Source organism: Narcine bancroftii, chromosome 4, assembly GCF_036971445.1.
Source record: "Narcine bancroftii isolate sNarBan1 chromosome 4, sNarBan1.hap1, whole genome shotgun sequence".
NCBI classification, from domain to species: domain Eukaryota; kingdom Metazoa; phylum Chordata; class Chondrichthyes; order Torpediniformes; family Narcinidae; genus Narcine; species Narcine bancroftii.
This window is the reverse complement of record NC_091472.1, coordinates 208583735-208609064: the sequence shown is the minus strand read 5'-3', so window position 1 is coordinate 208609064 and position 25330 is coordinate 208583735. Positions and strand designations below refer to the sequence as shown.

General features: G+C 46.5%; 1 protein-coding gene across 1 annotated transcript in view; it reads right to left on the bottom strand.

Moving 5' to 3' along the window:
• Positions 1–15083, bottom strand: part of LOC138762429 (zinc finger protein 420-like) — a 95480-nt gene extending 80397 nt beyond the window's left edge. Inside the window, exons 1-2 of the mRNA XM_069936185.1 lie at positions 14743–15083; positions 14088–14406 (exon numbers count right to left, since the gene is read on the bottom strand). Coding sequence (XP_069792286.1) covers positions 14088–14406; positions 14743–15083 — 660 coding nt within the window. The remainder of the gene's footprint in view (positions 1–14087; positions 14407–14742) is intronic.
• Between the last annotated feature and the right edge of the window lie 10247 nt (positions 15084–25330).

The window sequence follows — 25330 nt, the reverse complement described above, 5'->3', positions numbered from 1 at the left end:
CTGCAAAAGTCCTGCAAAAATTCTGTGTTTTGAAATGTGTGTGTACAAGCTGCTTGAGCAATTCCTCCCGAACCACCTCCAAATACTCGGTCACATAGGCTAAACCCCTACTGTTAAAAAGGCAAGACTTTCGGGAATACATTGAACAACAAATTAAAACATATTTTGAGACAAATACAAAGTCAGTAAAAGATAAATTTATGTGATAAAGGCCTTTATTAGAGGGCAAATAATTAGCTACATGACTAAGATTTAAAAAAAGAGTATAATGGAAATAGAACAGTTGGAAAAAAGAGATAGTAACTAAAGAAAAGGATTTAATGAGAAGGGAAGATACAGAGAAAAAGAGAGAATTGGCAGAGGAAAAATTAAAATATGAAACATTACAAACATACAGAGTGGAGAAAAACATCATGAAAACAAAGATATTATGAATTAGGAGAGAAAACCCACAAAATACTGGCCTGGCAACTTAAAACAGAACAAGCCAAAAAAAAAACCATTTTAGCGATTAAAAAAAAGAGGATAAACAGATTTCATATACACTTTAGAGATTAGTAGAAATTTTTAAAAATTTTACAAAGAATTGCATCAAACCAAAAATATGGGGAAGTATGATAAATTTGATGACTTTTTATCAAACATTGAATTACCACAACTACAATTGGAGGACCAAAATAAATTGCTAAAATCCTTTACAATTGCAGAAATACAGGATACATTAATGAAACTACCAAACGATAAAACATCAGGTGAAAATGGATTCCCTACAGAGTTTTATAAAGTATTTAAGAACATAAACCCAGCCCCTTCTAGAGGTAATGAAACAGGTGGAAAAGACCCGAATCATGTAAAATGGCAATAATTACGCTAATACCAAAAATAGGAAATGACCCGCTGTCACCAGCATCATACAGACCAATATCCTTATGAAATGCAGATTACAAATTAATAGCAAAACTACTAGTGACTGTGTACCGAAATTAGTGAAGCAGGATCAAACAGGATTTGTTAATAATAAAAAAGCAGCAAATAATGTCTGTAAATATATTAATTAAATCCATGTAGCACAAATTAATAAAATGCCAACTGTGGCAGTTACACTAAAGGCAGAGAAAGCTTTCGACAGGGTAGGGTGGAACTATTTATTTAAAGTACTGCAGAAATTTAAATTACCAGATAATTTTATTAATTGGATTAGAGCATTGTACAATGGACCATTATCAAAGGTAAATGGGTATGTTTCAGACCACTTTTAATTGAGCAGGTCAACTATGGCTATAGAGCCATTGGCGGAGCTAATAAGGAATAAAAGAGAAATAATTTAAAATTAGCCTATTTGTGGATGACATCATAGTATATTTAACAGACCCAGATAAATCAATAAAAAGGCTATATATGAAACTGAAAGAATATGGAGAGATATTGGGAAACAAGGTTAATATTAATAAAAGTGAAGTGATGCCAATGAACAAAGTTGATTGTACAAAATGTAAAAAATAATCCCCTTTTAAATGGCAAACACCAATGATACGTTACCTTGGTATCAGGATAGATAATAACCTAAACCATTTGTATAAATTAAACTACCAACCACTAATAAGAAAAATACAGGAAGATTTATAAAAAATGGAAAGAGTTACCATTAACTTTAATAGGGAGAGTAAACTGCATCAAGAGAAATGTATTTCCATGGATACAATATTTGTTCCAAACATTACCAATTCCCTTGATGGGGAATTTTTTATAAGATTGAATAAATTAATATGAAAGTTTTTATGGAAGGGTAGAAAATCAAGAGTAGCATTGGAAAAAATTAACATGGAGGTACAAACAAGGAGGCTGCAGTTCCCAAATTTCAAAAATGATTACAGGACATCACAGTTAAGATATTTATCAAATTTTTACCAGACGGGAGGAAAACTGGTCTGATTTAGGATAGAATTAGATAAATTGGGAGAAAATTTCCCGGAACATTTACTCTATGAGTGGGAGGAATGGCTGGTGCAATACAACAATTCACCAGTACTACATCATATACTTAAAACATGGAAGAGAATACATCTGGAATGAAAGATGATCAATTATCAAATACCAAAAATGTTATTGACGCAAAACCCATCAATCTCTTTTACAATAGGTAATTTATTTTTTATGGAATGGGCTAGAAAAGGAATTAATAGAATAGAAGACTGCTTTTTGGGAAATAATTTACCATTTGAGCAATTAAAAGACAAATACAGAATATCACATGGTACAATGTTTGCAAACTATCAGTAGAAAACCTATTTAAAAGATAAATTAGGAACTAATTTGGGAACCATGCATGGAATGTGTTGGAAACCGCCTATTTTGGACCTCCATCTCTTAAAGTGATAAGATACAAGTATGATAAGACTTAAATATGGAAATATGGCTGACACGATGGGATTTTCATCTTTTTTGTGTGCTTTTATTGTTTATTTGTTTTTGATTCTTATTTTAAGTTATGGGGTGGGGAGGTGAGAGGAAGAGGGGTAAAGGAACTGTCACTGCATATATTTTAATGATGAACACATATATATTGTTATGATTCACGGTGCAGTAATTAACAAAACATTACAAAAAATTACTTCACATCTATACGCTGAAAGCAAATTACTTCATCCCCGTAGACCCACAATCAACTGACTATCTTATTGGAAGTTTCAATTCCAAAGACAGACATAGACCACAGAGAGTCTTGGGTTTGACCAGCAGGTCCATCCTGAGAGCTTCAGTTCTTTACGAACCATTGTTCTGGTTCCATGGCAGGTTTATGCAGTTTTTACAGAACAGACATTTCAACTACCAAAATAGATTCTGTGTGTATGTGTCCGTGAGAATCCCACAAATTAACTTTACTAAGAGTATATAGCATATTTTTTTATAAACCTAAAGATTAATATTACAATTCTGTGACATCTTCTCCTGTGGGGAGTGGGAGGTTGGTCCAGCTGAAAATATAGATGAGCCAGGGGCCACCTCCGGGAGGAGAGCACCAACAGGGGAGGCTGGACTAGGTCGGAGTGGAGAGCACATGGGAAGCTCCACCCCCACAGTGCTTTCCCCTGCAATGCTCTCTCCAGAGAGCCAACATGTCTGTGAGACACAGGCAGGATGACATGGCCAAACATCCCCTCCACCCTGAAAATCCCAGTTGGAGTTCTCTGCCCCATGTACTCTGATCTCACCAGGAGGGTAATGTTTTCTCGGAATAACATCCCAGCTGCCAGTTCCATGAAAAGCAAGGCCACCCCTCTGGTGGGGGGAGGGGGGTGTGCGGAGGTGACTAAATAGCCCATCAAGACACTGGTCACGTTCATGGTCCCTGGGAGGTGGTGCTCGTGGCCACCCTCATAGATACCATAAAGAGTTCCCACTCCCTAACTCCCCACATCCCAATGCTAATGGTGTGGCACTGCAACCAGCCACGTCAGCCCTATTCGAGGAGGGAAGGGATCCTGGCCCGGACCATATTCACCACCCATTCCCATTGGGTGGTGCCATCATTGACCCCATCTGGCAGCACCCACAAGGCATTGCCAATTGTCTGTTGTTCATGCAGACCACCCAGGGCATTCACTTCCTGATGAGAAAGAAGGGAATTGGGAGCCCACTCGACTCCCAACTGAAGCAGTGGCTTGGCTAAGTCCCCTCACCCGGTTAGTCCCTGAGCAGAGTATTCCATGATCTCGCAGTGACCGCAATGAGGTCTTCCCATTTTCAGTTACCTTCCTCTTTTGGAGGGTTGGCGGGTGCCTTCAAGGCAGACCTGGGACCATGTGGCCACTGGTCGGGCTTGTAAAGACTCGGGCACCCAGGGAGGAGGATGTGTGTCATGGGACAGTTTCCTCAGGGTTATCACCATCCATCCACACATACCCAGACCCCAACCACATCAATCCCCTTTCCTTTCCCCCCACTGAACAATGGGTCGGATGTTCCCCGGGTCAAGCTGTGAGCCAGACCAGTGAGCTGCTTTCAGCTGCTGTGTTTCAATCAGCTTGGAATCTGCCTCCATGATTTTAATTTCTACATTGGTCCCTTGCCCTTGGAGAATCTGTACTTCCTCTTGCAGTTCACAACAGTCATGTTGCAGGGATTCTATCCCCCGATCTTTGAGCCCTGATTCCTTAACTCGGACGTGATCCCCCACTGGCGCCTGACTAGGGATATCAATGACCATAGCCCCCCCCACCCCAGTAACCACAGGTGGGAGACCACATGGTGGGAGACCACATGGACCAAGATGACCACTAGCTTCTCTTCGTGGGGATCCAACCTGTCCACCCAATCGGCTGGCTTGGCATGGCTTACTGCCCATGGCGTCAAATGGCCTCCACCCAGGGATTTTATAATCCAACCCCGGGGTCCCTTTCCTCTCTGCAGGTCGCCTCCTGCTGCCCCTCTTGGTGAGCGGGTACACAATCTCCCATGCACCTGACAGGATACCCACACACACACTGACTAATATAATCTCCCACGTTGTTAGTACGATCTCCCATTCCCACATGGTTATGTCTTCACGTGTGTCCAGGTGAGCGGAAACGCTTTGAACCTTGCTCATGTTGTCATGTTGGGGAGAGTATCAGGTTCGGTAGGTTCACAGAGAGACGAGACTGGACACAAGTGTTAAAATCACACGTAACTTTAGTTAACACACGGGCAACAAACAGGGGAGAATGTTAAACAGTACTCGATCACTAATTCATGTAAGCAATGATACAGACATTCACCTCGGACTTTGGTTGGACTCCGACAACAGTAAACCTATACTCGACCCAGACACATGGAACGAACAGGGACCTTTACACACACCTGGTTCCCTGTCCAAATGGGTTGCAGCTCCCTGCAAGTGTTGATCTATCACAATATCAGCACTGCTACTGAAAGAATGCACAACCAGACGGGTTGAGCTCAGTGAGCAGAACTGATTTATTGCAGGCTGCTGGGCTGGACTGATACTCCCAGCCCAGACCTGGCTGAGAACCATGCCATCACCCGGGCGTCACTGGTCCCCCAGTGCGGGCTACTGAGCCCTGTGCTGAGAAAGGGAAAACCATTTTGGCTGGCTGCCCCGCCACGTGGATTACAAGCGGGGCTGGTTCGCCTGCCTAATGGTGTGCCGCCACACAGCCCCCACCCCAGAACCGGTGCCAATGTCCTTTTTAGCTGGGAAGCCTCGCATCTTGGGCTGGGCCACAATCACTGGTTCGGTGGGGTTGAGGTATGCTGGCTTCAGCCTGTCCACAGTAAACAGTTCCCGCCAGCCACCGATGTCCAGTGTGAATGTAGACCCTGAACGCTGGACAACCTTGTACAGCCCCTCATAAGATCTCTGCAGAGTTGCCGTGGGTGGGACTCGCTGAATAAAATCGTACTCTGTGGAAGGCAGCTCGCTGGGGACATGAGATGGTTGTGTGCCGTCTGGGGGGTGCGAAGGAGTCCAAGCAGGCCCAGAGGTGGGGAAGCAGCTTGTGCAGCGACCATTGGGGGTTGTGGGGTGTGTTGATGAACTCACCAGGAAGTGCCAGCGGTGCGCTGTAGACCAGCTCAGCTGATGACACCTGCAGATCCTCCTTGGGCGTGGAGTTGATGCCCAGGAGCACCCAAGGCAGTTCGTCCACCCAGTCAGGACCGGTGAGGCGGGCTATAAGTGCCGACTTAAGGTGGTGGTGCAGACACTCAACCAGCCCATTGGTTGGCAGGTGATAGGCCGTGGTGCGGAGTAGCTTGATCCCCAACATGTTGGTGAGCTGTTCCCAAAGTGCAGAGGTGAACTGGGTGCTCCAATCGCTGGTGAGGTGATTCGGAACGCCGAACCAGGTGACCCATCCATGCAAGCGTGCTCAGAAGTAGGAGTCCAAGGAGGCATCTGGCATCACCTCGGGATAACAAGTGGTGTGGTCCACCACCGTGAACAGGTAATGGTTTCCCCGGGAAAAGGGTAAGGGACCGATTACGTCCATGTGAATGTAGCTGAACTGTTCCCGGATGTGCTCGAACTCTTGCACGGGCAAGAGGTGTGCCTGTGTACCTTGGACATTTGGCAATGTGTGCATGTTCTGGCCCAGCCCGTGATCTGCTTCTGCAGCCCATGCCTGACAAACTACACAGCCACCATCCAGACCATGGACCTGATGGACACCTGCGAAAGGACATGGATGTGATGGAAGACTTGCCTGCGCCACTGCTGGGGAACTACTGGCTGCAGGGTGCCCATGGAGACATCACACAGGACGGTGCTTCTGCCGCTCGGAGTCGGGAGATCTCGGAACCGCAGGCCTGTGATGGCAGTCCTGAAGGCTCGCGTCTCGTAATCGGACTTCTGGACCAAGATGAGCTGGTCAAAGTTGAAGCCGGGCGTCAGCGCACAGATGGCGAGAGTGCATCGGCGACAACGTTGTCCTTCCCCGCCTTGTGCCGAATGTTAGTGGTAAACTCTGACACGAAGGAGAGGTGACGCTGCTGGCAGGCCGACCAGGGATCCTTTGCCATCATGAGTGCCTGGGTGAGGGGTTTGTGGTCAGTGAAGATGGTAAAAGTCCTCCCCTCCAAGAAATAGTGGAAATACTGCACTGCCAGGTACATGCCCAGTAATTCACGGTCAAAAGTGCTATATTTGTGCTCTTGTGGGTGGAGAAGCCGGCTGCAGAATGCCAGCGGCTTCCATTGTCCATTCACCTGCTGCTCCAGGATGACACTGATGGCTGTGGCAGAGGCATCGATGGAGAGCACCATATGCAGGTCAGTGTGCGGGTGGGCGAGCATGGTAGGCTTCGCGAGGGCATCCTTGGTGGCCTCGAATGCACTGCAGGCCTCTGGGGTCCAGGTGAGCGTTTTGTGCTTGGCATGAACTAGTGGGCGCTGGGTGGGGATGTGGTGGAATACCCCATGGTGCAGCGAGGCAGTGGAGAACTGTGGCTTGAGGAGGGTCAGAAACTCATCCAGGATTCGCTGGAACTCGTCTCTGGGCGTGCTGATTGTGGCCATCTGTGGTTGCTCTGTGCAGGAGGCGTTGAGGCGAATGGACTGGAAAATATGGGCGTCCACCAGGCGCCTACCCCGAATATCCGCCAAAAGCCTGTGGGTGAGGTGGAAGTCAGCACCCAGGATGGTGGTCAGAAGGGACGAGACAGTGATCCTCTATGAGAACTTTAGTTGGCTGATCTGGAAGTGGCCCGTCTTGTCTCCATATGTCCGGATCTCTGTTGCGTTGGCTGCATGTATGGGAGGTCCTCAAGGTCAGTTCCTGGACTCGATTGCTCTGGCCGGGATGATGCTGATCTGGGCCGCAATGTCGACGAGGAAGTGCCGGATGCTGACTGAGTTCAACAGGTAGAGGAGGCTGTGTCGTTGGCCAGCCACCACAGCTATTAACAACAGCCAGCCTGGTCATTTCCCTGGAACGAGCAGGGCTGATAACACTTCTGAGCCTTGGCTCCCCAGTGCTGGTGGTAGAAGCAGAGGCCTTGAGTGTCCAGATACCATGTCCTCGTGCCCATCCGGGAAAGCCATATGTGGGTTTACATGAAGCTCGATCACAGGGTCAGACGTATGGGTCTTCGCGTGCCTGCGGAGTAGGACGGGCTCGGGGAACGTCAGCCAGGTGGTTCCCGACGCCAATCTCCTGGGGAATGTAAACAGTCTCTCATGAGGTGCTTCACTGGTGGCAGTGCATAGGAGGTACCGGAGAGCGTGAAGCGCCTCTCGGAGGACCTCTGGTTAGTGAGAGATGGGGAGGCCCTTGGACTTTAAGGCCAGTAGTACTGCTTTCCAAACCGTGCCATTCTCCCGCTCCACCTGGCCGTTCCCTTTAGGGTTATAGCTGGTGGTCCGGCTAGAGGTGATGCCCATGGAAAGAGAAGTTTAATATACCAAATAATAAACTTTTTGCTTATTATCAAGTAAGAGCCTTTTAATTAAAAAAATAGGTCATAATTTAACTTTACCTGGACAGAATGAATGGCAAATATTAATAAGTAATGGAGGTATTGATAAGTTTATTTCAGAAATGTATAGAATACTTCAAAAAATGTTCTAAAATTGGGAATTCATAAATCAAGACTAAAGTGGGAATCTAATTTGAATGTTAAAATAGATGAAAGTCATTGGAAAGAGAAATGTAAAAAAAGTACAACTAAAATTATCAATGTTAGGTATCAGTTAGTACAATGTAATTTTACTTATCACCAGAGAAGTTAAAGAAATTTAATTCGACATGATCACATTTATGTTTTAGATGTAATAAAGAAATAGGTGTGGTGGCTCACCACTAAACAGGCGAACCAGCCCCGCTTGTAAGCCACATGGCAGGGTAGCCGGCCAAGATGGAGCCGTCGGGGAGGGGGTGTTTACCTTCCTCCCAGCACAGGGCTCAGAAGCCTGCGCTGGGGGACCACATCACGCCCAGGTGATGTCAGCGCCCTCCAACGCAGTTCTCAGCCAGGTCCGGGCTGGGACTATAAGTGCAGCCCAGCAGCCTGCAATAAACTAATCTGCTCACTGAGCTCAACCCGTCTGGTTGTGTGCGTTCTTTCAGGAGCAGTGTAGTTGCCGCTACAATTAGTGACCCCGACTGGTTCAAAAGTCTTTGAACCCATCATGAGCGAGCCTGGGATCAACGCTATAGCCATGAAACTGCCTGACTCTGGGTATAGGAGCCGGAGGCCTGGTTCGGCCACGCAGAGGCTCAGTTCCACTTCTGCCAGATTTTATCCAACACGATCAAATTCTACCATTTGGTCGCTGCCCTGGACCAGGCCACTGCCAGAGTCGTGCTGCACCTCGTTCAGCACCCATCCGCCGGAGACAAATATGAGGCCATCAAGCGAGTGCTTACCGGATCCCTCAGACTATCCAGGCACCAGCTGCAGCTCAGATGCTGCACCATGATGCCCTGGGGGACAGGTCCCTAATGGAGCTGATGGACGAGATGCTCATGCTCATGGGTGATCCCAACTGCCCACTCTTTGAGTGCATTTTCCTTGACCATATACCCGGGGACATCCAGCCGCTGCTGGTCCAGAAGAGCTTCACTGACCTGAGGAAGGTCACCCAGAAGACCAAAGAGCTATGGCTCGCATGATTCCCGGAGGGCTCAGTGGTCCAGCAGGTCATGAGGCACGGGCACGACCACACCAAGCCTGCTCCTAGCGCGACGGCAGAGCATCCGGCCCCTGCAAGGGCCCCCAAGTGCATAACCAAGGCCACAACATCCACTCCAGGCCTCTACCTCTACCACCAGCACTGGGGAGCCAAGGCTCGGAAGTGTCGTCAGCCCTGCTCGTTCCAGGGAAATGACCAAGCCGGCCACTGTTAATGGCTGTGGTGGCTGGCCAAGGACATAGCATCCTCTACCTGCAGGGCTCAGTCAGTGGCCGGTGGTTCCTCATTGACACTGGAGCCAAGATTAGCGTCATCCCCGCCACGGCCGTCAAATCCAGGAACCAACCTCATGGACCTCCCCACCGTGTGGCCAATGCAACAGAAATCCGGACGTATGGAGACAAGACAGTCCATGTCCAGATCAGCCAAAGAAATTTCGTGTGGAGGTTCACCATCTCGTCCCTCCCGACCACAATCCTGGGTCCAGACTTCCTCCTCACACACTTGGCTTCTGGTGGACATTCAATGTAGGCACCTGGTGGATGCCATTCGCCTTGACACCTCCTGCTCGGAGCAACTGCAGATGGCCACGATCAGCATGCCCAAAGATGAGTTCCAGCGAATCCTGGATGAGTTCCCAACACTCCTCAAGCCACAGTTCTCCATTGCCTCGCTGCACCACGGGGTGTACCACCACATCCCCACCCAGGACCCACCGGTTCATGCCAAGGCTCGCCGGCTCCCGCCTGACAAGCTCCAGGTAGCGAAGGAATTTTCGCATCTGTTGGAGTTGGGGATCATTCGGCGGTCTGACAGCCCGTGAGCCTCGCCGCTCCACCTGGTCCCGAAAGCCTCCAGCAGCTGGCATCCCTACGGAGACTATCGATGGCTCAACGAGGCAACAGTTCCTGACCGCTACCCCATCCCTCACATCCAAGACTTTACGGCCAACCTGCATGGTGCGAGGGTTTTCTTCAAGGTTAACCTGGTGTGCGGATATCACCAGATCCCGGTGCACCCTGAGGACATACCCAAGATGGCCATCATCACCCCCTTTAGCTTGCTCGAATTCCTGCTCATGCAGTTCGGGCTCAACAACGCCACTCAGACCTTCCAGTGCCTATGGACTCTGTGGGCAAGGACTTGGATTTCATTTTTATTTATTTGGATGACATCCTCATCGCCAGCAAGGACCGGGTGCAACACAAGGCCCACCTATGCGGCCTTTTCTCTCGGCTGGCCGACTTCGGCCTTACCATCAACCTGGCCAAGTGCCAGTTCGGGAAGGAGTCCATGCAGTTCCTGGGCCATACCATCATGGCCGAAGGAGCCACACCCACCGCTGTGAAAGTTGCCGCTATCAGGGAGTTCCCACGCCCGGACAGCCTCAAGGGACTGCAGGAGTTTGCGGGTATGGTCATCTTTTACAACCAGTTCATCCCAGGAGCTGTGCACGTCATGCAGCCGCTATTCACCCTAATCGCAGCCAAGCACAAAATGCTCGCTTGGAACCCAGAAGCCTGCACCGCATTCAAGGCCACCAAGGATGCCCTCACAAAGGCCACCATGCTCGCCCACCCGCACACTGTCCTGCATATGGCACTCTCTGTTGATGCCTCTGCCACAGCTGTTAGTGCCATCCTGGAGCAGCAGGTGAATGGACGTTGGAAGCCGCTGGCATTCTTCAGCCACTTGCTCCGCCCACCAGAACGCCAGTATAGTGCCTTTGACCGTGAGTTACTGGGCATGAACCTGGCAGTGCGGCATTTCCGCTATTTTTTGGACTGGAGGACTTTTACCATCTTCACCAACCACAAAACCCTCACCCAGGTGCTCGCGATGGCAAAGGATCCCTGGTCGTCCTTCTCCTTCATGTCAGAATTGACCACCGACATTTGGCACAAAGCAGGGAAGGACAATGTGGTGGCTGATGCACTCTCGCGACTAGCCATCTGCATGCTGACACCCGGCCTCAACTTCAACCAGCTCGCCCAGGACAACAAGTCTGATGAGGAGACGAGGGCCTTCAAGACCGCCATCACGGACCTGCAGTTACGAGACCTCCCGACTCCGAGTGGCGAAGGAACCATCCTGTACGATATGTCCATGGGCATCCCACGACCAGTGGTTCCCCAGCAGTGGTGCAGGCAGGTCTTCCTTCACATCCATGACCTTTCACATCAGTCCATCAGGTCCACGGTCTGGATGGTGGCAGAACGGTTCATATGGCATGGGCTGCGGAAGAGGATCATGGGCTGGGCCAGAACATGCACCCATTGCCAGACATCCAAGGTGCACAGACACACCAGGATGCCTGTACAGGAGTTTGAGCACATCCGGGAACAGTTCAGCCACATTCACGTGGACATTGTCGGCCCTTACCCATTTCCCGGAGCAACTGTTACCTGTTTATGATGGTGGACCGCACCACTCGCTGACCCGAGGCGATCCTGATGCCAGACACCTCCACCGACTCCTGCTCCCGAGCACTGTTGCATGGTTGGGTCACCTGGTTCGGCATCCCAGGTCACTTCACCAGCAATCGGGGTGCCCAGTTCACATCTACACTCTGGGCACAGCTCGCCAACAGGTTGGGGATCCAACTACACCACACCATGGCCTACCACCCTCATGCCAATGGACTGGTCGAATGTCTGCATCGCCACCTTAAGTTGGCACTCATGGCCCACCCCACCGGTCCCAACTGGGCGGACGAACTGCCTTGGGTGCTCCTGGATATCCGTTCCACTCCCAAGGAAGATCTGCAGGCATCATCAGCTGACCTGGTTTACAGTGCGGCGCTGGCAGTACCTGGTGAGTTTGTCAACACACCTCACAATCCCCAGCGGTCGCTGCACGAACTACTTCCTCAACTCAGGGCATGCTTGGACTTGTTTGAACCCCCACCACCACCCAGGCATGGCTCCCGCTCGTCTAACATTCCCGGTGAACTGCTTTCCGCGGAGTTCGTTGTTGTTCAGCAGGGCTCGACCGCAGCACCTCTTCAGCGACCGTACGAGGGGCTGTACAAAGTTGTACAGCATTCCTGCTCTATGTTCACGCTGGACATTGGCGGGAGCAGTTTATCGTGGACAGGCTGAAACCAGCGCACCTCGATCCCATCGAGTCCATGGTCGTAGCCCACCCCAAGAAGCGAGGCCGCCCAGCAAAAAAGGACATTGGTGCCGGTTCTGGGGTGGGGGGTGCTGTGTGGCAGCTCACCACTAGGCAGGCGAACTGGCCCTGCTTGTAAACCACGCAGTGGGGCAGCCGGCCAAAATGGCGCCGTCAGGGTTTTCCCTTCCTCCCAGCCCGTGACACTCGGGTGACGTCAGTGCCCTCCAGCGTGGTTCTCAGCCAGGTCTGGGCTGGGAGTATAAGTGCAGCCCAGCAGCCTGCAATAAACTAGGTCTGCTCACTGAGCTCAACCCAACTGGTTGTGTGTGTTCTTTCAGAAGCTGTATAGCTGCCGTTTATTTATATCTTTTATACACGCGACTTGGTTCTGAAAGTTAAAAAATTTTGAATAAAGTATCTGGAGTTACACCCCCCAATGATATTTTTGTTGGGAGATATTAAAAGTATTTGTAACTATGTATCAAATAGAATTGTTACAAATTGCTTTAGCTGTTTCATGGAAACCTAACGTAGATTTAGGGCTAGAGAGAAGATATGCAGAACTGTGTTCATGTATTCCACTTGAAAAAAAGTACTTCCACTTTACACTTTTTTTTTTAAATATGGAGCCCGTATATAGAAAGTGTTGGTTTAAAAATGTAAAGTTCCCTCAATGTCTGGTCTGGTGCGTGAACCTTTGCTCCACAATTTAGGTCAATTTCTATTTAGGTTATATTTTTAGATTCTCCTATATTAGCCACACACATTCTTTCCTTATCGATCCTTTATCTTTATTATTAATAGGTTAGTAAGGGAGAGGGTTAGGGAGGGAGGGTTGAAAAGATTCACATGTAATTTCACATCTCAATATGTCCATATATATATATATATTCATATATATATATTCATATATATATATATATATATATATATATATATTCCTCCCAATGTTGGACACACACACACACACGACGAGGTTTATCCTTCGGGTTCTTCATTTAATCTAAAATGGTTCCACCGTGTCCCACAATACAAACCTGTTATCTGACATCACACGCACAACAGTTGGGGGCTGGTCTGGAGCAGAAACACTGACAGGAGGGGATGAGACACAAACACAGCTGCTCTATTTGGTACAGATCCAGGACATGAAATTGAATTCCTGTAATTGGGTGACACGATTAGTGAAACGTTATTTTAGCACCAATGACCCAGGACTGAATCCAGTCCTGCCTGTAAGGAGTCTGCACAATACCCCCATGATTGGCAGGTTAATTGAGCAGCACGGGGTTCATGGGCTGGAGAACCTTCAACCTCACTGTATTGTTAATGTTTAAAAATACATAATCAGAGTCACTAACATTGAGGGAGAGAATCTATTCCACCTCCACCTGCCTTGGGAAAACATATTAAAAGACTCCCCCCTCCCCAACACACTCCCTTTCCCCTCCTCTCCATGGAGAAGTGATCACCAGTGTGGATCACCCTCCACCAGATCCACCAGATTCAAGGACAGTTCCTTCCTCCTGTTATCAGACTCCTGAATGATCCTCATACCTGCTGCTTTTACCTGATTTGTCCCTGTAACTACACTCCTGCACTGTGGCTTATTTACTGGACTATGTATGGGATGTCTAGCTGAACTGCTCCAAAACAAACTACCTCACTGCATCTTTGTACATGTGACAATAAACTAGAACCTGAAAACAAATTGCAAATTGACATCAAGACCAAGACCTGTTTCGATTTGTTGCCTCAATAACCACAAGACTCCAGTCCCTCCTGGTGTTTGAGTGAGTGATGTTTAAATATTCCACATTCTGCAAATTTTATGTGTGAACTTGCTGGTGTCTCACCAGGCTGTTCGACTGGGTGAACCCCTTCCCACACTCTGAGCAGATGAATGGCCTCTCCCTGGAGTGGACCCGCTCGTGGGTAAGCAGGTAGGAAGACCGGGCAAACCCTTTTCCACACTCAAGGCAGATGAAAGGCCTCTCCCTGGTGTGGATCCGCTGGTGGGTCAGCAGGTGGGAGGTCTGGATGAACTTCTTCCCACACTCGAAGCAGACAAACAGTCTCTCCCCAGAGTGGACCCGTTGGTGGGTTAGCAGGTGAGATGATTTGGTGAAGTCCTTGCCACACTCAGAGCAGGTGAATGGCCTGTCACTACTGTGAATCTTCTGGTGGGCCAGCAAGTGAGATCGCTTGCTGAAGCCCTTGTCGCACTCGGGGCAGGCAAACTGATTTTCCATGGTGTGGAACTGCTGGTGTCTCCGCAGGTTGGAGGAGTGGCTGAAGCCTTTCCTGCACTCGGGACAGACGAATGGCTTGTCACTGTTGTGAATCTTCTGGTGGGTAGTCAAGCTGGATTGACATCTGAAGCCCTTGCCACACTTGGGGCAGGTGAAGGGCCTTTCGCTGGTGTGGACCCGCCGGTGTATCTCAAGCTGGGATAAATTGGTGAAGGCCTTCTCGCACTAGGGGCAGGCAAATGGCTTTTCCCCGGTGTGGACCCGCTGATGGGTCAGCAGGTTGGAGGTCTGGGTGAAGCCCTTGCCGCACTCGGGACAGGTGAAGGGCTTCTCACCGGTGTGGACCCGCCTGTGGATCTCAAGCTTGGACAAACTGATGAAGGCCTTCTCGCACTCGGGGCAGACGAAGGGCTTTTCCCCGGTGTGAACCCGCTGGTGGGTCAGCAGGTTAGATTTCTGAGTGAAGCCCTTACCGCACTCAGGGCAGGTGAAGGGTCTCTCCCCAGTGTGGACTTGCTGGTGTTTCGTTAACTTACTCGGCCGATTAAAGTTCTTCCCACAGTCAGGGCACTGAAACCGGTTCATCACTGTAAGTTGGGAGGGTGTGACCAGGGAAAATTAAATTCAGTCCTGCCCTGGAGTGCACAGCATGCACTCAGCACGATGGAGTCTCAAGGAGAATTGGGCGGCAGATTAAATCAACACTGAGGCAGGGAATAGGCCGGGGAGAAGCATCCTCTCACCGGGCATTGAAAGCCCCAGAACCACAGGAGCCTTCTGATTTGGGACCCGGTGTTATGCTCTGCTCCCAGTCCCCCACAAGTGCCGCCTGGAACTTTTACGTGGCTCACATGCACGTGACGTCACTTGTTGTGCACTCCCTTCTTTCAAAAGGAGATGCGGCACTTCCTTGGAGGAAGAGATTTCTGGGTAATGGTCATCACCATGAAAGGCGTTGGGTGATTGTCGTTAAACAAAGCTGTTCTCAGGCCCATGCCTCCAAAATCAATCTCCCAGGGCGCGACTGCTATGATGGACGAAACACGGCAGCCCATCAATGCACAGAAAGATCCCATCAACGATGACGACAACGATCATTGTTTTTATGTTGATTGAGAAATAAATATCCCAGGATTATTTCCCAGCGCCTCCTCGGAACATATCAGGCCATATTTTGTATAAACGTGAGGAGAGGGGACATCGGAAGGCGCTGGCCCGTAGATTTGGGGATTCTTTTTCTCTTCCACCAATGCTGCTCGATCCGTTGAGTTCCTCCAGCAGAGCGGAGCGACTAGCACAGTGCGATTACAGCACCAGGCACCTGGGTTCCAATCCAGTGCTGTCTGTAAAGAGTCTGCCTATGATCTGGGTGGGTTCCTCCCAGCCTCCACAAAAAAATCTTCATGGGGTTGGTCAGTTAATTGGTGTATTTGGGTGGTACGGGCTCGTGGGCCGGAAGGGTTCGTTACTGTGCCGAATCTCTAAAATTAAAAATAAGTTTTGTTTCGGGTTAGATTGTTGTGACCAAGTCTCCGACCAGCACAAAAATAAAAAAACTTATGACTTTACATTAACAATGTAATGGACTGAAATCACCAAAGTGGAAATACTGTTTGAAGTTCTGTCACTAACTTAGGATTATCTCAAAGGCCAGGTTCTGACCCCTGTAAAACCACTGTAAAAATGAGGGAGGCGAGAACTGGAAAGGGAAAGAAAAAGCAAGCAAGTTTAGCAGAAAACAGAGAAGTCATTTTTCATGCCATCTGGCTGGAGAGAGCCCAGACAGAAAATAAGGTGTTATTCCTGCACCCTGCAGGTGGTCAGGGTGGGACAGTACATCAGGCAAATGAGTCTGGGTGTTTGACTCAGAATTGAACAGGTTGGCTACTGGGAGGTCGCCATTGTTGCAGACAAAACAACACTGCCCATCAGCAGCAGGAGGCCGATGTCCGTGCGCCTGCTGGAAGCCTGGGATGGCGTCTGGTCACTCGGGGCAGCAGCGTCACTTCGCAAACTATGATCTGGAATGCATGCGCAGATTGTCATTGCTCCCTCTCCTTCTTCAATCTCTCTCTCTCCCTCCCCAATGATGACAATCTGCCCATGAGTTCCAAATCAGCTTTTTTTTTAAATAATAAATGGTATTGGGCCCTTGAAGTCACTACAGGAGAAGCACCAAAACGATGAAGTTTAGGGGGTGGGTTATGGCGGTGAGAAGCGATCTGTGCGCTGATGGATGGCAGCATTTCTTTCAGAGAAGAAAAGGCAACCATGTTGATACAGGTCGACCCTGACTTACCTTTATTCAAAACGGATTCTGATTGTTAGAAATATCACGTCACAACATTGAAAGTCGGAGTCTTGCCATATTTAAAATGTCCTCATCCATGGGTGTGATGCTGGAGGAGTCACGTTTTTCTCTTGTTTTAAAAAAGCTCCAAAAGTAACCCTGGAAACTGTAGGCTGGTGAGCCTGATGTCAGTAGTAGGTAAATTATTGGAAGGTTTTCCAAGAGATCAGATATACAATTATTTAGGGTAGGTCATGTTTAACTAATCTTTTCAAGTCTTTTGAGGAGGGGATCAGGAAAGTAGATGAAGGAAAGACTGCAGATGTTGTCTACATGGACTTTAGTTATGCCTTTGTCAAGGTCCCACATGGACATTAGTCAGGAAAGTTCAGACATTAGATATTCATGGTTAAGTAGTGAACTAGATTCGACAATGGCTGGATAGGAGAGGCCAGTGGAGCTACTGTGTTGCAGTGCAAAATGAAGAATGAGAAAAATGATCAGACGTACTCGAGTCAAGTTTAGTAAAAGTTGTTTAAACCCTGCACGTTCCAAATGGCATCATCACATTGTGATGTCGCTCGGAACCTCCCGAGCCAGTTCGATTAAGCCTAGGGTGACTGGTTACACCAAAGAGTAGAAGTGGATGATTCCTTCTCAGACTGTGACTAGTGGTGTGACTCAGAGAAGAGATTGTTGTTCGTCATCTATATCAATGATCTGGATGATAATGTGGTAAATTGGATCGGCAAGTTTGCAGATGACACTGAGATTAGAGGCCTTGTGGACAGTGAAGAAGGTTTTCAAAGCTTGTAGAAGGATCTGGATCAGCTGGAAAATGGCAGATGTAAATTAATGCAGACAAGTGTGAGGTGCTGCATTTTAGAAGGACAATCCAAGAAAGAACATACACAGTAAATGTTAAGGAGTACGGTAGAACAGAGGGATCTGGGAATAGATACATTATTCCCTGAAAGTGACATCACAGGGATGAAGTCACGTGATGGAGCAGTGGCTGGTCAGGAGGAAACAGCCCTCTCCAGAGAAAAGAAAAAAGTGTGAAAAAACAGAGCTCAATAAACATAATACAGTAAGAGAAAGAAAAAGTTACAGAGAAGAGACAGAAGATGGCACCCAAAAGAGAAAAATAAAGAATATCAGAGAAAAGGGAAGAAGGAAAATCACTGGAGAAGAAAGAAGAAGGGCTTACCTGCATGTCGGAGCAGAGAGACACCGTGGAGAGGAGCGGTCGATCCCCAGTGTTGGTGAGTCTCCAGAGGAGTGGTGTCCGCCCGGCCAGCGGACTTCAAAAATGGCTCTCAAAGCCAAGAAGAGTTGCACATGCGCTGAGTTGCACGAAGAGTTGCGCACGCGTAGTGCACAAGTAAAGGAAAAGGGTAACGCCGACGGGAGGGGGACTCAGCTGAGGAGCAGCCAGCTGCGGAGTGGCCAGCTGAGAGACGCCCAGTATCAGGGCATTCGGCTGGGGAAAGTAAAGAAGAAAGAAAAAATGGTGAGAAAGAGAACGAAGGGAGGGAAGAGGATGAGCGGCAATGGGGCGACCGGCAGGGTGACGACCTGCAGCAGTGACCCAGCAGCAGGTCAGCCTGCAGCAGGGGGCCCAGGAGTGGGTCGACCTGCAGCGGGAGGCCCACCAACAGGAGACACACAGCAACTGAAGGCCTAGCAAGGATACAGAAGCAGCTCACCAGAGAAGGATGAAGATACAAAGATACAGAGAAGAGAAGACGACACAGACATAGATACAGACAAAGAAGAGGAGGAAGACCACCAAGAATTTCAAAGGAAAGAAGAGATAAAATAGGACAAAGTTTAGATAAAGCCTTTTTCGAAGAACAAATTAGGTCATTAAAAGAATGGCTATCATTAGAATTTAGTTCAATCAAAAGAAAAATGAAAAGAGCTGAAGAGCTCCATTTGGCAGAGGCTTCCACCATCAGATTTCTGAACAGAGAGGTGGAGAGGTTGAGCAAATGTAGGTTATTGGGAGTCACTATCTCAGAAGATCTTTCCTGGAATCAACACACCAATGGCATCATGCAGAAAGCCTCTACTTCCTCAGGAGTTTGCGGAGGAGCTAGTGGATTTGTTCAAGTGAACCGGTACGGACTTGAAGGGCCGACATGTCCTGTTTCCATGCTGTAAATGGGTTATATGGATTATATGGACAGAACGCAAAGCTTAGAGTTGGTCAAGACTGAAATAGGGAAAAGAGTAGAAAATGTGGAAGAATGAGAAGCAGCTGTAGAAATGGAGATAAATGATTTAAGAGGGAAGTTGCAAGAGAGCAGAAAAAAAATTAAAGAGACACAAGATTTATTGTAACAAAAAATTGACATATTGGAAAACTACAGTAGGCGAAACAACATTAAAATAGTGGGCCTGAAAGAAGGCAAAGAAGGGTCAGATATGAAGGAATTTATAAAAGGATGGATCCTGAAGGTGCTGGGAATAACAGACTCACATGAAGAAATAGAAATCGAAAGGGCGCATAGAGCGCTAGTTCTGAAACCGCCACCACATCAAAAACTGAAATCCTTATTGGTAAAATTTCTAAGATATACGACAAGAGAAAACATACTGGAACAGGCAAGAAAGAAGGTTAGAGGAAACAATAAGGCGTTGGAATATAAGGGTCAAAAAATATTTTTTTACCCGGACATAAGCTTAAAGAAGAGGAAGGAATTCAACAAGGTGAAAACAATCTTATGCAAGAAAGGGTATAACTTTATATTAAGACATCCAGCGGTACTCAAAGTATTAATTCCTGGGGAACGGAATAGAATGTTCTCGGACCCAAAGAAAGCCCAAGAATTTGCTGAACATTTGCAGGACAGGAGAAGAGAGGAGGAGGAGTGACAAGAAGGATGACCGGCAAGAAAATATACAAAAATATGTAATAAAAATAAAGTAAAGATAATGTATATATAAAGATTTAAAGATGGAAATTGGTTGACGCTTGCGAATAAGTTCGCAAACCGATTGGAAAGGGGAGTTGTGGTTGCCGTCAAGGGACCAGAGGCAATCCAAGGAGGAGAGGTTCATTTGGGGTTAAAGGGTTATTGCTTGTGGGGATTATTGGTGTATTTCATGTCTTAAATGCATTGTCATATATTGAGATTAAAAAGGAAAACTTAAAAAACATTAATGGAAAAAAGGGATGGAGGTGGTGAAGAGGTGGAAAAGAAGTGAAAATAAAGATTATAAGATGGCCACGTTGCACTAAATGACTATAAACATTAATGGAATATATAACCAAGTTTAAGTGTATCCCATTGGGGAAAAAAAAATCACATATAATTTAAAAGACAAAGTTATAATGATTGGGGAAACCTGGGAACCATATATGGAACATGGCAGAAAGAGCAGGCCTTGGACCACCACCACCTAAAATGATAAGAAGATAAACACGATCAGATTTAATGTGAATAAGTAGATGATACGTCTTTTTTGTTTGTATTCCTTTTGTATAAAGATATTGTTTTATTGTATTTTACATGTCCAATATTTACTGTTCTTGGATGGGGGTGGGAAGGGGGAAAGGAGGGTTGGGGGGAAAAAAAGAGAAAATGTCACTGTGAATATTTAAAGAGATGCATCTGTAAATATATTGGTTGATATGGTTCATAGTGCGATAATAAAAAATTACAAAAAAAAAGAAAGTGACGTCACAGGTGGATAGGGTTATAAAGAGAGATGTTGGCACATTGGCCTTCATAAATCAAAGTACTGAGTACAGGAGTTGGGATGTTATGGTAAGTTAAATTAGACATTGGTGAGGCCAAATTTGTAGGATAGTGTGCAGTTTTGGTAACATAACTACAGAAAAGAGATCAATAAGATAGAAAGAGCGCAGAGAGGATTGAATAGGAGGTTGCCTGGACTTCAGGAACTGAGTTACAGGAAAAGGTTAAACAGGTTAGGACTTTATTCTCCGGAGCGAATGAGGGAAGATTTGATAGAGGTATTTAAAATTCTGAGGGGGATAGACAGAGTAAATGTAGATAGGCTTTTTCCACTGAGGGTTGGTGAGATACAAACCAGATGAATTGCGTGAAGAATGAAAAGGGAGAAGTTCAGGAGAGCTTGAGGGTAACTTCTTCACACAGAGAGTGGTTGGGGTGTGGAATGAGCTTCCATTCAATGTTTGCAAAATTAAGGAATTGATTGTGGATTCAGGAAGAGGGAAGGCAGAACACAAACCAGTCCTCATTGAGGTGTCAGCAGTGGAGAGCATAAAAGAACTTTACATTCCTGGCTGTCAACATCTCTGAAGATCCATCTTGGGGCCATCATGTGGATTTAATCATATAGGTGGCTCACCAGTGTGTATACATCGTGAGTAGTTTAAGAAGGTTTTGTCTGTCACCAAAGACTCCTGAAAATTTCTACAAGAGTTCTGGGGAGAGCATTCTGACAGGTTGATAACTGTTTGCCAAGGCACAGGACAAGAAAGGCTGCAAAAGGTTGTGAACTCAACCAACACCATCATGGGCATTAGTCCAGTCCATTAAGGGCACTTTAAAGAGGTGGTGTCTCAGGAGAGTAGCCTCGATCATCTTGGACCCTCGCTACCCAGGCAGCCCATGTCCTTTTCTCACTACTACTATCAAGAAGGAGGTACAGGAGCCTGAAGACGCACACCCAATGGTACAAAAACAGCTTCTTCCCCTCTGCCACCAGATTTCTAAATGGACAATGAACTTAAAGATAGAGCCTCACTTTTTTCTCTCTTTTGCACTAATTATTTATTTTTAATTAGTCCACAGGGTTGAGATTCTAAATTGAAGAAAGAATCATTTTGAGGAAATGAGAAAGGATCTAAAAAGTGTGGATTGGATTAGTTTTCTTTCTGGCAAAGAATGTTCAGTAAGTGGAAGGCCTTTAAAGGCAACATTTTAAGAGTACCCAGTTTGTATGTTCCTGTCAGGATTAAAGACAAAGTTAACAGGCTTAGAGAACCTTGGTTTTCAAGGGATATTGGGGATCTGGTGAAGAAGATGAGAGGCATATCGCAATAAGAGGCAACAAGGAGCAAATGAGGTACTTGTGGAGTATAAAAATGCAGGCGAAACTTAAGAGGGAAATAAGGAGGTTTCTTTGGAAAATTCTGAGATTCTACAAGTGTATTAAGAGCAAAAGTATAGTTATGGACAAAATTGGTCCCCTTGACGATCAGAGTGGTCAGCAATGCATGAAGTCCGAAGAGATGTGGGAGATCTTAAATGGTTTTTATTGCATCAGTATTTAGTCAGGAACCTGGCACAGAGACTTGGGATGTAAGAAAAACAAGTTGTGAAGTTATGAAACCAATACCATTTAGAGGAGGAGGTGCTTCTGTTCCTTTTTTATTTTGAAATTTTTATTTTGAATTTTCGAAGATTCATACAAATCCAAGCAAACACAATCTCTCTCAACAATAGTATATAACATACAGAGTCTATTTTTTCCTCTCCCCTCCCTCCCATACCCTAATACAACAAGGAAAATATTACATAAATACAAAGAACCAAATATCGGTAAAGCCACAAACCCTTAAGGGAACTTAAGAAAAACCCAAAGAACCTAAAATAAAAACGATAAGGAACATCTTATGGCTCATCCGTGCCACGACCCACTTCATTGATCTCACTCATTTCATGACTGGTACGGATTGTTGCATTGCCTTTATACAGAAGGGGTAGAATTATATCTGTGTACCAATGTATTGCAGAGAGGGCTGCCACACCCAAACGAATGTGCAAGATTCCTCCTTAACTTGGACATGATTTTCTCCAGGGGAATTCAACTCTGTATCTCCGTATTCCATCGTGTAATATTTAGTTGGGAGACAGACTCCCACATAGGCACTATACACTTCCTGGCCACCACCAAGGTGACCTTCACAAACTGAACTTGGACAGTTTCAAACTCATGTGCCTAATGTTACCCAGAAGGTACAATTTCAGATCCTGTGGAAAATCCACTTGTAATTTTTTTTCAGAATGTCCCCCAGGTCCTCCCAGAAGGATCTCATCTTTGTACACAGCCAGGTTAAATGGATAAAGGTTCCAAGTTCCACACCACACCTAAAGCACATTTCTGAGATTTCTGATGTGGATTTATGTAGTTCTTGTGGTATGAGGTACAGTTGATGCAGGAAATAGTATTGCACAAACCTGTACCTGGCATTAATAATTGCTGTCATGCTATCCCGTCACACGTCTGACCAGCACCGCTCATGGATTGTTGTGCCCAAGTCCAACTCCCACCTTTCCCTTGACCTCGAGGGTCGGGTGCTCCTTGTCAAATAAATCAATGTGTTGGATTAAAGGTGGAGATATCTCCTAAAATACCCTCGGCCCAGCTTTGGGCCCTCACTTTGGAATAGGAGATACATCATAGAGATAAACTTGTGCGCATTCCCCTTTCGAATTAGAATCTCCATGTCACTACACATAGAAGGTCTCAAATTGTCCCTTGAGAAAGATCTTAGCTGGAGATAGAAGAAGAAAACTTCACTGGACAAACCATATTTATTCTTTAGCTGTTCGAATGACTTAAGTTGCCCTTGCTCATAACAATCTTTGATACACCTGATCCCATTCCGGCACCAGGTATCCAGGATCTTATTATCCAGTCCTGGATATTGATTTGTTCTGGGTCAAGGGTATTTTAGGAGATATCTCCACCTTTAATCCAACACATTGATTTATTTGACAAGGAGCACCCGACCCTCGAGGTCAGTGCCTGCTCTGCGGAGTTCGCGACCCACCATCTGGTGCACTACAAAAATGGCTCTCGGAGCCAAAAGTGCGCAGTGCTCAATCAAATGAGAAAGAGGACACTGGCGGGAGGGGGGCTCAGCAGAAGAGCGGGCTGTCACAGACTGACATTTGCCCGACACCAGGGCTCTCAGCTAGAGGGCAAGGAACAACAGACGAGCAGCACAGGAGGGGAGGACCAGGAGAAAGAGGTCCGACAAAGAGATACAAGCAGCTCATCAGGAAAAACAGAGGAGACACAAAGAAGAGAAGAGGAAGAAGAAGACCAAGATCTTCATAGAGAAATAGAAGGTAAAACTGATGGACAAAGAGAAACAAAACTGATGAACAGAATATAGATAAAGTCTTTTTTGAAGAACAAATGAGGTCATTAAAAGAATGTTCATCATTAGAGTTTAATGCAATTAAAAGGAAAATGAAAAGAACAGAAGAACAGAAAAGAACAAAATGCAAAGGTTAGAACTGGTAATGACAGAAATAGGGAAAAGAGTAGAGAATGTGGAAGAACGAGAAACGGCTGTAGAAATGGAAGTAAATGACTTAAGAGAAAAATTGGAAGTGACAAAAAAATTAAAGAGACACAAGAGTTGTTATCTCAGAAAATTGATATGTTGGAAAATTATAGTAGGCGAAACAACATAAAAATAGTGGGCCTGAAGGAGGGTGAAGATGGCACAGACATGAAGGAATTTATAAAAGGATGGATCCCGAAGGTCCTGGGAACAACAGAAATGCAGGAAGAAAAATGGAAATAGAAAGGGCTCACAGAGCACTAGCTCCAAAACCATAGACACATCAAAAACCAAGATCCATCTTAGTAAAATTTTTGAGATACACGACAAGAAAAAATATACTGGAACAGGCAAGGAATAAAATTAGAGAAGATAATAAACCACTGGAATACAAGGGTCAAAAATATTTTTTTACCCAGACATAAGTTTTGAACTCTTAAAGAGGAGGAAGGAATTTAATACAGCGAAATCAACTTTATGGAAAAAAGGTTACAAATTCAAATTAAGACATCCAGCAGTGCTTAAAATATTTATACCCAGGGAGCAAAACAGACTGTTCTCAGATCTAGAGAAAGCGCAAGAATTTGCAGAACGTTTGCAGGACTATTGCAGATTACTATTTGAATGGCAATAGATTAAGAGATGGGGAAGTGCAGAGAGACCTAGGGGTACTTGTACACCAGTCTCTGAAGGCAAGCATGCAGGTACAGCAGGCGGTTAAAAAGGCAAATGGTATGTTGGCCTTCATATCAAGAGGGTTTGAGTATAGGAACAAGGATACCTTACTGCAGCTGTACAGGGCCTTAGTGAGACCACACCTGGAGTATTGTGTGCAGTTTTGGTCACCTTATCTAAGGAAGGATGTTCTTGCAATGGAGGGAGTGCAGAGGCGATTCACCAGGAATGGCAGGAATGACTTATGAGGAAAGATTGCGCAAATTGGGATTGTACTCCCTAGAGTTTAGAAGATTGAGAGGGGATCTCATAGAGACATATAAAATTCTGGCAGGACTGGACAGAATGGATGCAGATGGGATGTTTCCAATGATGGGAAAATCCAGAACCCGGGGCCATGGTTTGAGGATAATAGGCAAACCATTTAGGACCGAGATGAGGAGGAATTTCTATACCCAGAGGGTGGTGAATCTGTGGAATTCATTGCCACAGAGGGCAGTAGAGGCAGGTTGAATGGCGGAGCAGGCTCGAAGGGTCGAATGATCTACTCCTGCTCCTATCTTCTATGTT